The sequence below is a fragment of the Capricornis sumatraensis genome, chromosome 11, assembly GCF_032405125.1.
Source record: "Capricornis sumatraensis isolate serow.1 chromosome 11, serow.2, whole genome shotgun sequence".
NCBI classification, from domain to species: domain Eukaryota; kingdom Metazoa; phylum Chordata; class Mammalia; order Artiodactyla; family Bovidae; genus Capricornis; species Capricornis sumatraensis.
The window spans coordinates 79016760-79030940 of NC_091079.1; the positions used below are offsets into that span (position 1 = coordinate 79016760).

Consider the following 14181-nt stretch of genomic DNA (forward strand, 5'->3'; position numbering starts at 1 on the left):
TCGTTCTTGATATATATTTAGGATAGCCTACTAAACAATTAGAATTCTATGAACATTTCAGTTCTTTTCTCTCTCCTTCCCCCTGCTCTTGAGTCTAGATAATGGACTTGCAAGATATTGTGTATATGTACATAAATAAATGTAAATAACTAGAAAAGAACATTAAAATGGATTGATTTGAAAAGGTGATTATTATGGAGGAGTTTTTCTTCATTTCAAAATGTTTATTCAGTAGGATATTTAAAATTCTTAGGCAGTATATCCTCCTGGCTCATATATCTTATATCACTTTACTAAATGTTCTGTAGCAAAGCAGCTTCTGCAAAAACAGAATCGGTCCTTTATCTTTAGATCAGCTGTAGAGATCTTCATGGAACAAACCATAAGTATTATTTAATTAAAGTTTTGAGTAATCAGTAAGCCAGTATTAATTAAATTTTTTGCTTAAGCCCAGCTATCACCTGAGCTAATTAATTAACATTTACGATAAAAATACCACTTGCTGTTACATATCCTTTAAAGAATATGTTTTTTTTCCCTCCTTACCTCTCCATCTCCCTCCTCTCACTGACCTCCCAGGGAAATCTGAAGAACCAAACTGTGCTTGTGACCAGTTTCGCTGTGGAAATGGAAAGTGCATACCAGCAGCCTGGAAATGCAACAACATGGATGAATGCGGAGACAGTTCTGATGAAGAGATCTGTGCCAGAGAAGCGAATCCTGCAACATCTGCCTCCTTCCAGCCCTGTGCTTACAACCAGTTCCAGTGTCTGTCTCGGTTTACCAAAGTCTACACCTGCCTACCCGAGTCTTTAAAATGCGATGGCAACATTGACTGCCTTGACCTCGGAGATGAGATCGACTGTGATGTGCCCACTTGTGGGCAGTGGTTAAAATATTTTTATGGTACTTTTAATTCTCCCAATTATCCAGACTTTTATCCTCCTGGAAGCAATTGCACCTGGTTAATAGACACTGGTGATCACCGCAAAGTCATCTTACGCTTCACAGACTTTAAACTTGATGGTACTGGTTATGGTGATTATGTCAAAATATACGATGGATTAGAGGAAAATCCGCACAAGCTTCTGCGTGTGTTGACCGCTTTTGATTCTCACGCACCTCTCACTGTCGTGTCTTCTTCTGGACAGATAAGGGTCCATTTCTGTGCTGATAAAGTCAATGCTGCCAGGGGCTTTAATGCTACTTACCAGGTAGATGGCTTCTGTCTGCCGTGGGAGATCCCCTGTGGAGGGAACTGGGGCTGCTACACCGAACAGCAGCGCTGTGATGGCTACTGGCATTGCCCAAACGGGAGGGACGAGATCAACTGTACCGTATGCCAGAAGGAGGAGTTCCCATGTTCCCGGAACGGTGTCTGCTACCCTCGCTCCGACCGCTGCAACTACCAGAACCACTGCCCAAATGGCTCCGATGAAAAAAACTGCTTTTTTTGCCAGCCAGGAAATTTTCATTGTAAAAACAACCGGTGTGTGTTTGAAAGCTGGGTATGTGACTCTCAGGACGACTGTGGCGACGGCAGTGACGAGGAGAACTGCCCAGTGATTGTGCCAACCCGGGTCATCACCGCAGCCGTCATAGGGAGCCTCATCTGTGGCCTGCTGCTGGTCATTGCCTTGGGGTGCACCTGTAAGCTTTATTCTCTGAGAATGTTTGAACGAAGGTTAGTATCAAGACAGAGCTATGGTGTTGTGTGCTCTGTACAGTAAAAACATGGCCGAGATATTTACAACACATTTTTTAAGGAGATGAGCAATATATTTTTGTTACACTATTGGACACAGAGCTACATATTGTCTGTGATTTATAAAATTACTATGAAAAACATATGATTCAAAAGGTTAATAAGCGCATTAAAAAACAAACACTTAAGAGTTAACGAGGTGAGAAAAGGCAGTCTGTACTGTTTTCAGATTAACATGTTTTATCGGAATTTTGCAAGCTGTAATTCTTGGTTGTAGTGCTTTAACCTGAGTTTTTGTAAATATTAATTCAACAATGCCAGACATTTGAGAGCCTTCTGTGTTCAAAGCAGTATACAGGTGAATAGAGCAATGAGTAGGAGTAATTTCACAGGCAGTTTACTGTTAGAAGGAAGGAACTGATAGGTAGGATTAAATGATAAAACATATAAATGCTATAAGAGCTATAAAATAAAGTGGTATAAAAGTCAGAGGATCTCAGTTAAGTAAGAAATGGTTCAGCGTGAAAGGGTGGCCTTCAGGGAGAGCCGTCTTCCACGTGGCAGAGGAGAGACCTGGAGAAGGTGATGGCAGAGAGGTCTTCTAGAAAGCTCCTATGGAGAGCATGACCATCAGCCCCAGGAGAGCTGCAAGTAATACATAAAACAAAGAAGTCACATCCCAGACAGCCAAGAACAGATGCACAGTATCAAAACAACCATATGCTTCTTACTGGCATAAGTGAGCATAAGTGGCCAGAAATGTTTTAATACATTGCAACATAAAAGCAAGTAAGCAACATAAAGAGTGGTAAAGAACCCACCTGCAGTGCAGGACATATAAGAGACATGGGTTTGATCCCTGGGTAGGGAAGATCCGCTGGAGGAGGGCATGGCAGCCCACTCTAGTATTCTTGCCCGGAGAAGCCCCATGGACTGAGCAGCATGGAGGATTATAGTCCATAGAGTTGCAAATAGTTGGACACGACTGAAGGGACTTAGCACACACAGACACACACACACACAGACACACACACCCATAAGAGCACAGTAGTGTCTTCTAAGAATATTCAAATTCTTTCACCTCAAGTCTCAAGCTCCTATGATCTCAGAAGGGTAAACATCTAGTACTTTTATCTTTTACAGGGATATTTAATATATTAAAACTTAGTGATCCAGGCCCCTAGTGTAAAATCACATGAGGCTGGACTGTCCGCTTCATCTCTGTGTTCTCAGTGTAGGGTAGTATAGATCCTCACCAAATGTTGACTGATTCTTCTTTACAAATGAACAAATATATTAAAATTCAGATTGTTTTAATTGTTGATAATTACAGAATTACTTTTTTGGCTTGCCCTTTTTTTTTTTTTAACTCCTTTCATCCCTCTGTTTCTCTCAAAGATCATTCGAAACACAGTTGTCCAGAGTGGAAGCAGAATTGTTAAGAAGAGAAGCTCCTCCCTCTTATGGACAATTGATCGCTCAGGGTTTAATTCCACCAGTTGAAGATTTTCCTGTTTGTTCACCTAATCAGGTATGTTACAATTTATGATTTCTATTTCAGTACCTCTTAAAATGAAGTCTATACTTACATGTAATGGTGAAGGACCCTTGATTGCGTTAGAATTTTTGCAGTTGAGTCAAGAATTAAATAAATGGAAGATTTGAAATTATACAGTTGACTCCTGAACAATGTGGGGGTTAGGGGCGTCAGTGCTCCATGCAGGTGAAAATTCACACGTAACTTTATAGTTGAGCTTCCCAGGTGGCCCAGTAGTAAGGAATCCACCTGCCAATGCAGGAGATGCAGTTTGATCCCTGGGTTGGGAAGATCCCCTGGAGAAGGAAATGGCAACCCTCTCCAGTATTCTTGCCTGGGAAATCCCATGGACAGAGGAGCCTGGGCTACAATCCATGGGGTCACAAGAGAGCTGGACATGACTGAGCAACTAAACAATAACTTTATAGTCAGCCTTCTGTCTAGAGTTCAGCGTCCACAAGTTCAGCCAACCATAGGGGATGTGGTGCTGTAGTAAAAAAAAATCTGTAAATAAGTGCACCTGGGCAAGCCCGTGTTGCTCAAGGGTCTACTCTAGTTGTTTACTTATATTTTAACAAATTCAAAAGTATAGTTTTCATTCGTTACTCCTTATTTGGTTACGTGATTCTTAAGCATTTTAATGTTTGCTGCTGCTGCTAAGTCACTTCAGTCATGTCCGACTCTGTGTGACCCCATAGACAGCAGCCCACCAGGCTCCCCCATCCCTGGGATTCTCCAGGCAAGAACACTGGAGTGGGTTGCCATTTCCTAATGTGTAGGATGTGCTTAGTCGCTCAGTCTTGTCCGACTCTTTGCGACCCCATAGACTGTAACCCACCAGGCTTCTCTGTCCATGGGGTTCTCCAGGAGAGAGTTGCCATACCCTCCTCCAGGAGATCTTCCCCACCCAGGGATCAAACCCGTGTCTCTTACGTTTCCTTCATTGGCAAGTGGGTTCTTTACCACTAGCGCCATCTGGGAAACCCTAATGTTTAGAATAATTTAGTACATTGAAATTCAGAAGTAAAGTCTGACAACTTATTTTCTACTTGAACTATTTCGAAGATTTAAGAATAAATACTAAGGTTGATATGCTTAGAAATATGTTAGTAACATGCAAGATTAAAATAAGTCATTGAAAAGAAATTAATATTTCCACCTGCCTTGAGAGAAAACCTCTTCACAGCTGAATTTTACAATGCTTAAAAATCCATATAATTTTCTTTAAATAGTGACTCATTTTTTTAAATTTTTTTAGTTTATTCGGAGTATAGCCAATTAACAGTGTTACGAAAGTTTCAGGTAGAAGGCAAAGGGGTTCAACCATATATATTTATGTATCCATTCTCCCCCAAACTCCCCTCCCATATAGTCATTCTTTATTAATGTTGCTGAATTCTTTATTTTTGTTAGCAATTTTTTAAATTGAAATGTAGTTTATTTACAGTGTTGTCTTAGTTTCTGGTATACAGCAAAGTGATTTAGTTATATACATAGTTATATACATTCTTTTTCATATTTTTTTCTGTAATAGGTTATTACAAGATGCTGAATATAGTTCCTGGCAATTGCTTTTTAAATTTTTCAATTCTTAAAGTTGTGCCAGGGTTCATAAGGCCATAAAGGTTTATACATTTAAAATGTAAATTCATCATGAAATAATTCTAAAAATTGTTCCCAGTATCAGAATTAAGAAAAATTGTTAGACATTGTTTTCCCAGTGATTGAAAGTGAAAGTCATTCAGTCGTGTCTGACTCTTTGCAACTCCATAGATAGTCCATGGAATTCTCCAGGCCAGAATACTGGAGTGGGTAGCTGTTTCCTTCTCCAGGGGATCTTCCCAACCCAGGGATCGAACCCAGGTTTCCTGCTTTGCAGGCAGGTTTTTTCCCAGCTGAGCCACCAGGGAAGCCCAGTGATTAATTCCGTTCAAAATGAAAGTGCATTTCCTTTTTGGTAAATGAGATTTCTGATTGCAATCTGTCACCTTATTTGAGTCTTTTTAGGAAGTCTTTGTGAGAATTTATAGTTTTAAAACATTTCTCTGAATATAATTTGCTAAGTAATTCAGAATTTCTATTGGTTAAAATTTTGTGTGCAACATAGGAAGAACCTACATTGTGGCTTTTTCATAATATATTGTTGTTCCTGCCATGGGGAAAGGTTCTTTTTAGGTAGGAATTCAGAGGATGGTTAATTCCATGCACCCCACTCTACCATCTGTCACCTACCACCAGTATACCTTGAGGGTATCTTCAAGAGTTCAGTCAACTGTGTTACATGGAGCATAGTCCACATATGATAGCCCTCCCTTCTAACACCAATTATAATTGTAAGTTCAGGGGCTCCCCAAACCATCCTCAGGTTGATAATTCACTAGAAAGCCTCAGAGCTCAATGAAAACTGTTATTTACCGTGGTGTAACGTTTATTGCTGGGAAGCGACCCAGATTAAATCAGCCAAAGTAAGAGACATACAGAACAGGGTTCAGGAGATTACCAGACACAAGCCTTCCAATTGTCTCTTCCCCATAATGTCGGGACAGTGTACCTCTCTCAACACCAGTGAATGACAGTATGCTTGAAACATTGCCATCTAGGGAAGCTCACCCAAACCTCGTATCCAAGGTTTTTATAGGAGCTCCATCACATAGGCACAGTTCATCACACACGTGACTGATCCCGGTCTCTAGCCCTTCAGAGATTGACTGATTCTGCTGATTGAAAGCCCTCACCCTGCATCACATTTGTGTGGCTCAGAGCCTCCACCTGAAACACACTGTTACTCTGTGGCTGGCCCAAGGCTCCACGCAATGACAACTTCCATCAAAGATGACATTCCAGGGATTGAGATCTCTTCCCAGAAGTAAAGGGCAAAGGTCAGACTTCACTTTGGGTAAAGTTTCATTAACTCCCCATAACAGCTTTCCTCTTGGGTTATAATTTACCCTGAGAGAATTCTGATTGAAAAAAGTTTTAAAATAAAACATGTTTGTAAATTAGATTTTATTAATGAGACTAAATTCTCAAGTTTGAAACTTTTGTTAATAAAGTATCAAATACCTATATTAGTTTTTAAAAAGAATTATTTTCTGAATTACCATCTCATTCAAACTAGCGATCCTTTCTGAGGCATGCTTTCTTTCTTCTTCTTCATAAACTGAAGAAGTATATGAAATTATTCCTAAAACAATCATGAGAGCCCCTTGTAGAACTAAACTGGCTGTCATTTAATTAAACAGACTTTGAAATGAGTAGAGAACTTCATCTCACTGTGGCAGACTGTCCTGTTAAAGTCGGCTTTGAAGTGTGCTGAAGGTGTTGTGGATCTCAGCTGCCTGAGAGGAGAGGATAGCTGAAGAGCCTGTGTTCCTTGCTGGATTTAATGACAGTGCTCACGCAAAGCCTTAGAACTTGAATGCCAGATGAGGAAAACCAGATCTGTGGAGTTCACAGGGATGTGAACCACTTTTATTTATATTCATAATTGGTGAAAAATCTTACTGCCATACTAAATTTATATATGCTGATATTCAGATTTCTTATTGACAATCTGTTCTTTATTAAGGCCAGACTATGAGATATTCCTATGATAGTAGCTTCTTAGCTTTCTGTGAATTATGTTTCAGGGATTATATTCAAAAAGTCTATATGGAAATCACAAGTGAATGCAGCACCAGTCACAGAGAGAGATGGAGAACATACTATCACATTTTCTTATTCTCTTCCCTTCTTTTCTTCTGTGAGGAGGAGGGGCAAGAGTCATTCATTTTGGCAGATAGAAGCTGTATCTTCATTTGAAAGAGAGTATATCAACTTACCATTGTTTCTTGGAAATACTGTGTTGTAAAAATACTAAATGCCGGATTGATGAAAGCTGTGTTTGTTCCAAGTTTGATTACTCCTTTTTATAACCACTAGATGGAGCTTAAAGACTGTTTTTATAACAGTAGCTTGTTGGGTTTTTGTCTTTTTTTAAATAATTGTGATAGTCATTCATCTACAAAAAAAAAGTAGGTTTTTCTTTCAGTTGAGCAATATGGTCACCTCCCAAATTCACTAGTTAAAAATCATCAGTTTTCAAAGAATAAGGTTATAATTTATGTTTAACATGACAATAAGACTTAAATCTTTAAGATTGAGAAGAAACCTAAATGTCTCAGATACCATTGAATAGTGCTATAAACAAATTCTTTTCTTTGACTTTCTGTTTTCTGTGCTGCATTACAAATATAATAATTCCTCTGTTTATGATAATATAAATAAATTCTCAGTATCTACTCATCCAACAAATCTTGGTTTTGACCTTGTAAATCAAGTCTGATTTGTTCTCTTCCAAACAAACAGATAAACAGCCTGGTTTTCACACTCCTGTAAGTCATTTAGAGAATTATGGTAGAGATTATTCTATGTTCCTAGCTAAAGAAGTATCAAATAATTTCATTTTCATCTTGGGTACATTTCTAGGATTGGATTACTGTGTGAAGTTTTAAAACAAAATTGCTGTTGTGATTGACATTATTATTTTAAAGTTCATATATAAGTATCAAGAAAATCTTAAACACAATAAACAGTGGTTCCAGTTATAGGTTAGTTTCTGGAGTGGGATGAACCTGTATTAATGAGAGAATTTAATTTATCTTTCATAGACCCTAACAATGAGTAATAGAATTTTTATCCACAACAGTTTTAATACCTTGTTTTCAGCTGTCTTAAGATCTTTTTTTTTTTTTTTTGCAGGCGTCTGTTTTGGAAAACCTGAGGCTAGCTGTACGGTCTCAGCTTGGATTTACTTCCATCAGGCTTCCTATGGCAGGCAGATCCAGCAACATCTGGAATCGTATTTTTAATTTTGCAAGGTCACGCCATTCAGGGTCATTGGCTCTGGTCTCAGCAGATGGAGATGAGGTTGTCCCTAGCCAGAGTACCAGCAGAGAACCTGAAAGAAATCATACTCACAGAAGTCTGTTTTCCGTGGAGTCTGATGACACAGACACAGAAAATGAGAGAAGAGATACAGCAGGAGCATCGGGTGGGGTTGCAGCTCCTTTGCCCCAAAAAGTCCCTCCCACGACAGCTGTAGAAGCAACGGTGGGAGCAAGTGGAAGTTCCTCCACTCAGAGCACCCGAGGGGGTCACACAGAGACCGGACGGGATGTGACCAGCGTGGAACCCCCCAGTGTAAGTCCAGCACGGCACCAGCTCACAAGTGCGCTAAGTCGAATGACTCAGGGGCTACGTTGGGTACGTTTTACCTTAGGGCGATCAAGCTCTGTGAATCAGAACCAGAGCCCTTTGAGACAACTTGATAATGGGGTAAATGGAAGAGAAGAAGATGATGATGTTGAAATGCTAATTCCAGTTTCTGAAGGAGCTTCAGACTTTGATGTGAATGACTGCTCCAGACCGCTTCTTGATCTTGCCTCCGATCAAGGGCAAGGGTTCAGACAACCATATAGTGGAACAAATCCTGGAGTGAGGCCAAGTAGTCGTGATGGCCCTTGTGAGCGCTGTGGTATCGTCCACACTGCCCAGATCCCGGACTCTTGCTTAGAAGCAACGCTGAAAACTGAAACGAGTGATGATGAAGCTTTGTTACTTTGTTAGGTACAGATCCCATCAGGGAGCTTGGATACAAGTTGGAGCAATATCCATTCATTGTTTTATAACTTTGCAATTAAACTAGTTTTCATTTAAAAAGAAAAAAAAAGATGCAGGGTGATTTCTTATTATCATATGTTAGCCTGCATGGTTAAATTAAACAACTGTAACTCTATGAACTTTAGAGTTTACTATTTTAGCAGCTAAAAATGCATTATGTATTCAGATTGTTCAATAATGTTTTTCCATTTGTTTCTAATTGTTTTCATTCTGGTACTGTGGTTAGCAGTAGAGATATGGCTGCTGAAACTCATTTGACTGTCAGTTTATCTATCCTAGGTTAAAATATTTCTTTGTCCAGAATAATACCTTCTTTTAATTAAACCCTTTATGCTTTTGCCAACACATCTTGTAAGTTAATATACTAAATGTTAAGGTTGTTAATATAAAAAGTAAAAATTCCTTATGCTCATCTATTTTTATTTATATAACATTTGTCTAAGCGTTACTGTATTTCATCATAACATGAGCTTGTCAAAGGGAAAAAAAAACTTCGTCTAAAATTTTTTCTCTCATGTTTGACATGGAATGATGTGAAATTTAGATAGTTAGATAAATTAATGGCAAAAAACAAAACTCTTTTATAGGTTTTCTAATGTTGACTTTAATATTCTATATGGTACAAACCAAATGGTAAAAATCCCAAGTCATTTCTTTTTCATCTCTATTTAAGGACAAAATTAAGCAGATGAAGATATTCTACTATGCATTAAATCTTGAACTTTATGTGTACAAAAACTGTACAAGATAAGTTCCAGCTGGTAATGTCTTTCCCTGATACAGGGTTATGCTTGTATTGGACCCTAGGGATTTGCACTAAAAATCATATTAAGGTCTCAGATGAGTTTAGTGCAGAAGCACTATCACTTTAAATACTATTATTTGCTATCATGATGACTATATTTCCATAGCTTTTTTGGGGGGGTGAGGGGGCATTTTTATTACAACTTGAGGTTGCTTTGCTGGTTTCATATTTATTTGTTGTATTTAAAAAAGACTGCATTCTTGTAAGAAAGTGATTTTTTTCAATATATTTTATTCATGAGGGGAGGATCATGCTACATGAAAAGCAAATTAAGAAGTCATTCAGATCCCCTCCCTTTTTAAAGTAAAGTGAATTGCAAACCCCCGCATATTTTTTTATTGTCAGTTCCCATTTATTTATTCTTTAGCTGTCTGTTTTAGTAGCTTAATGATTGAGTATGAAAAATGTATTTGTGTGTGATTATTGCTATTTATTAAATTTTAAATACTTTGCTGAATGTCATTTTAAAGCATGTTTGAGGTCTTGTGTATTTGTCGTGTTATGCTGTCAGGAAGAACTGACTGAAATGTTTTAATATGTATCAAAAATTAAAATTACTTTTTTTGTATTGCCTTGAGGTACTTTTTAACTTGAAGTTGCTCTTTATTTTTGTTCATTTGGTGTATATACAAATTCAGGCCATGAAATATGCAGTATGCCTAGAAGAAAAATGAGAGGGAGATAGTCTTTCTTAACGCCCTTATCATAAAGTAGTAGCTTACACCAGTTCTCAAGGGTAAAAATCCCTAAGGATCTGAATATTATTTTGCCTTTGAAAAAATTGATGTATCTTAGAAGATACAGTAACTCTAGCAGTTCTCTTTTTATATTATTTTCAGACATTTTAAACTCCTATGCAATATTTTACTGTCAGAATTCGGGTTACCAAATTAACCTTGTTTGGGTCCTACTAATTGTATACTATTATGTATAGGTTTTTTGTTTTTTTTTCTGGCATGTGTTTTTAATTTCTTTGTTTAAATTAACTAATACATCTTCTTGGTTTAAACATTAAAAAAATCAAGTCCGTCTCCCTGCTCCTGACACTCATCTTTTAGTTCCCTTTCGAAGAAAAAGGTACAGACACTACATTCTTGTATACCCCCCAGAAATACCATATACATACATAAATGTATCCACATGTATAAATGCTGTAGGATATAACACAAATTGTAACATACTATGCATTCTTTTCTGCACTTCTTTTCAAAGGCAAGGTATTTCTACTACTGTTTGAATGTTAAAAGTAAAGTTAGGTATTTCTATTTTTTGACTTTTCACATTTAAACATTTGATCTGTCCTGAATTTAAGGCTCCACTATTTTTTTTTCCTAGGTAACTACCTAGTTACTGCAAGACTGTTTATTAAATCTGTCCTTTCCTCACTTTTGCAAATGACCCTTTTATCATATTGCAGATTTTCAGATTGTGTAGATACGTTTCTAGACTCCCATTCCATTCTCTTCAATTGACCTTTCTTTTTTTGTACCAGTCTTCCACTGTTTTAATAACTAATTTTTAAGTATTCAGATATTCTTGCTTATTTTTCCAATTGAACTTTAGAACCAACCCTCAAGTTCCACCAGACAAACCCATAGGACTTTTTTTTTTTTTTCCTGACAGTTTTATAGATCAGCTTGGGGAAATTTGACATCATTATCATGTTAAAAATTCTGTCTAAACCATCTAAAAATGGCCCCATTTGTCCAAGTCTTTTTGTTGTTTCCTTTGAAGATGCTTCACATTTTACTTTACTGAGATCTCGTAATGTTCTTCAAGAGTTCTAGAAATTTTATTATTTTTGTTACCATTATTAAGGAAGTCCTTTCGATTTATAATTTAGTCTTATTTTGGTATATACAAAAGGTAAAATGTTTTCTACTCAGCTACCAGACTCTGATTTTCTTATGGTTTCTAATAGTACTTCACTTAATATTTTTGTGTTTTCCAGTTATATAGTCATGTCTTCCAGTTTGCATACCTCTTTTTATGTCTTGCTTGCATTGTCTAGTATTTCTAGAATAATGTTAAGATACATTGGCTATAATGAACTGGGTTGAGATATACACATTTAGTTAATCATATTAATGAGTATCTGTTGACCCCTATTTTTTAAAAAAAATTAGTCAAGATTGCATGTTGAATTTTATCACATGCCTTTTCATTTTGTTTGGAGATGATCATATGATTTTTCTCCTTTGACCTTTTAATATGAATTTTATTAATATATTTTGTACCATCCTTAAATTCCTGAAATAAACTCTGCTTGACCATATGTATTATTCTTTCAATGTATTTCCAGATTATTTCGCATTTTATTTAGACTTGTGTCTATTCATCAGTGCAGTTAGTCATGTGTGTGTGTGTGTGTGTGTGTGCATGCACCTTTGTGCACTACCTTTAAGAAGCTTTGTTACTGATTTTATGCTGGTAAATTGGAAATATTTTTCTTTCTCCTGAGTTCTGGAACAGTTTGCATAACACTGGAATTTTCCTTAAGATTTCAGTGAAATCTGGTGCTGGTCAATGTTTGGCAAATAGCTCTTTAACAGCTCTTTTGGTATTTGTGGTAATTGGTGTGTGTAGTTTCTATGTCTTAGCTAGGACCATCAACCATCCATATTGTCCAGGTTTTCAAGTTCATTTCCTAGTGATGAGCAGAGTTACCCCTTCTTTTGTGTGTGTGGCTCTTTCCCCTTAGTATGTATTATGCTTGCTCCCTTATTTTCTTAATTAAGATAGTAGTTGACCTAATTTGCTGTTTTTGTTGCTTGTTTCACCCCAAGTGGTGTGCTTTGAGTGTCTCTTTTATTATTTTTCTGTTTTCCAATTAATTGATTTCCTTAAATAAATGTCCTACTTTTTGCTTTCCTTAGTTTATTTTGTTGTTTTTTTAACTCCTTGTTAGCGTTCAATTTAATCATTTTTATTTTTTCTTAATTATTAATATGAGATTTAATTCTGTTCAGTTCAGTCACTCAGTCGTGTCCGACTCTGTGACCCCGTGAACCGCAGCACACCAGGCCTCCCTGTCTATCACCAACTACCAGAGTCCACCCAAACCCATGTCCATCGAGTCAGTGATGCCATCCAACCATCTCATCCTCTGTTGTCCCCTTCTCCTCCTGCCCTCAATCTTTCCCAACAGCAGGGTCTTTTCAAATAAGTCAGCTCTTCACATGAGGTGGCCAAAGTATTGGAGCTTCAGCTTCAACATCAGTCCTTCCAATGAACGCCCAGGACTGATCTCCTTTAGGATGGACTGGTTGGATCTCCTTGCAGTCCAAGGGACTCTCAAGAGTCTTCTCCAACACCACAGTTCAAAAGCATCAATTCTTCAGCGCTCAGCCTTCTATATAGTCCAACTCTCACATCCATACCTGACCACTGGAAAACCCATAGCCTTGACTAAACAGACCTTTGCTGACAAAGTAATGTCTCTGCTTTTTAATATGCTGTCTAGGTTGGTCATAACTTAATTCTGAGTACTGCTTAAATAGGCCAAAACACTTAGGTGTATTAGTGTTGGCATTACTTTTATATTCCAGGTGTTCTGAAGTTTGTTTTTATTTCCTCCTTAACCCACAAGTTGTATAAAAAAAGGCTTTTTTCCTTTTTTTTGCTATGTATTGTTTTTTGTTTTATCAAATAATAGATTCTGAGTGGGTATTGGTACTGTTTTCTGATTGCTTTATTATTTTTTTTTGCATCAGAATCAGAGAATGTTATGTATATTATATTTACTGTGGGGAGTTTATTATCTTTCCTTAACTTTTAATATCCAGGATTATTTTTTTTAACGTATATTCCCTGTTTACAGGATGTAGATTTTATTAGATATTACTCAGTTTATCATGTACCGTTTAGATCTTCTCCCCTGTACTCTGTCTTATCAGTCTATCCGTCAGAGCTCCAGTGTTGGTATGAAGGAAGAGGGGCAGCCGCGGGGCTGTGTCACACAGGCTCAGAGGTCACAGCCCCGCCTCAGCTCATGTCACTCACTAGGACTGAACATAAGCACGTGATGAGGGGAGTCTTCCAGCAAGACGTTGGCGTTTCAGCTGCTACTACTGCTTACTGTTAAGCTGGAAATAAATGCATATGACCTTTAGAATAAAGGGGAAAAGAGCAGACTGAATTCACTAGGTGTTCCTTGAGTCTCTACCACAGACCCAGCAATACTGCGGTGACCTGCCTGCTGCTTGCCACTCAAGTCGCTTGGCCATTCCCTCACCCTTCCTCCTGAATTCCAGGGAGAAAAGGACCGCAGCTCGACCCATTTTACTCAAGTGGGCCGCTGTTTAAAAACTGATGAACATCTCTGGACAAGCTTCTTAGGACCTACTCTCAGAAGGGCCAAAATATCACTTCTACCATGTGCTGTTGGTCAAACAAACTACTAAAGCCAACCCAGATTCCACAGAAAGACAAATAGACTTCACTCCATAGTAGACCTAGCAAAGAATTTGTGAC

General features: G+C 37.8%; 1 protein-coding gene across 2 annotated transcripts in view; it reads left to right on the plus strand.

The window, feature by feature from the left end:
- The window catches only part of LRP12 (LDL receptor related protein 12), an 87848-nt gene extending 78566 nt beyond the window's left edge, over positions 1-9282 (plus strand). For both annotated transcript variants that reach the window (XM_068983934.1, XM_068983935.1), the window contains 3 exons: positions 580-1684; positions 3104-3236; positions 7983-9282. In XM_068983934.1, coding sequence (XP_068840035.1) covers positions 580-1684; positions 3104-3236; positions 7983-8849 — 2105 coding nt within the window. In that variant the 3' untranslated portion in view covers positions 8850-9282. The remainder of the gene's footprint in view (positions 1-579; positions 1685-3103; positions 3237-7982) is intronic.
- Positions 9283-14181: the final 4899 nt, after the last annotated feature.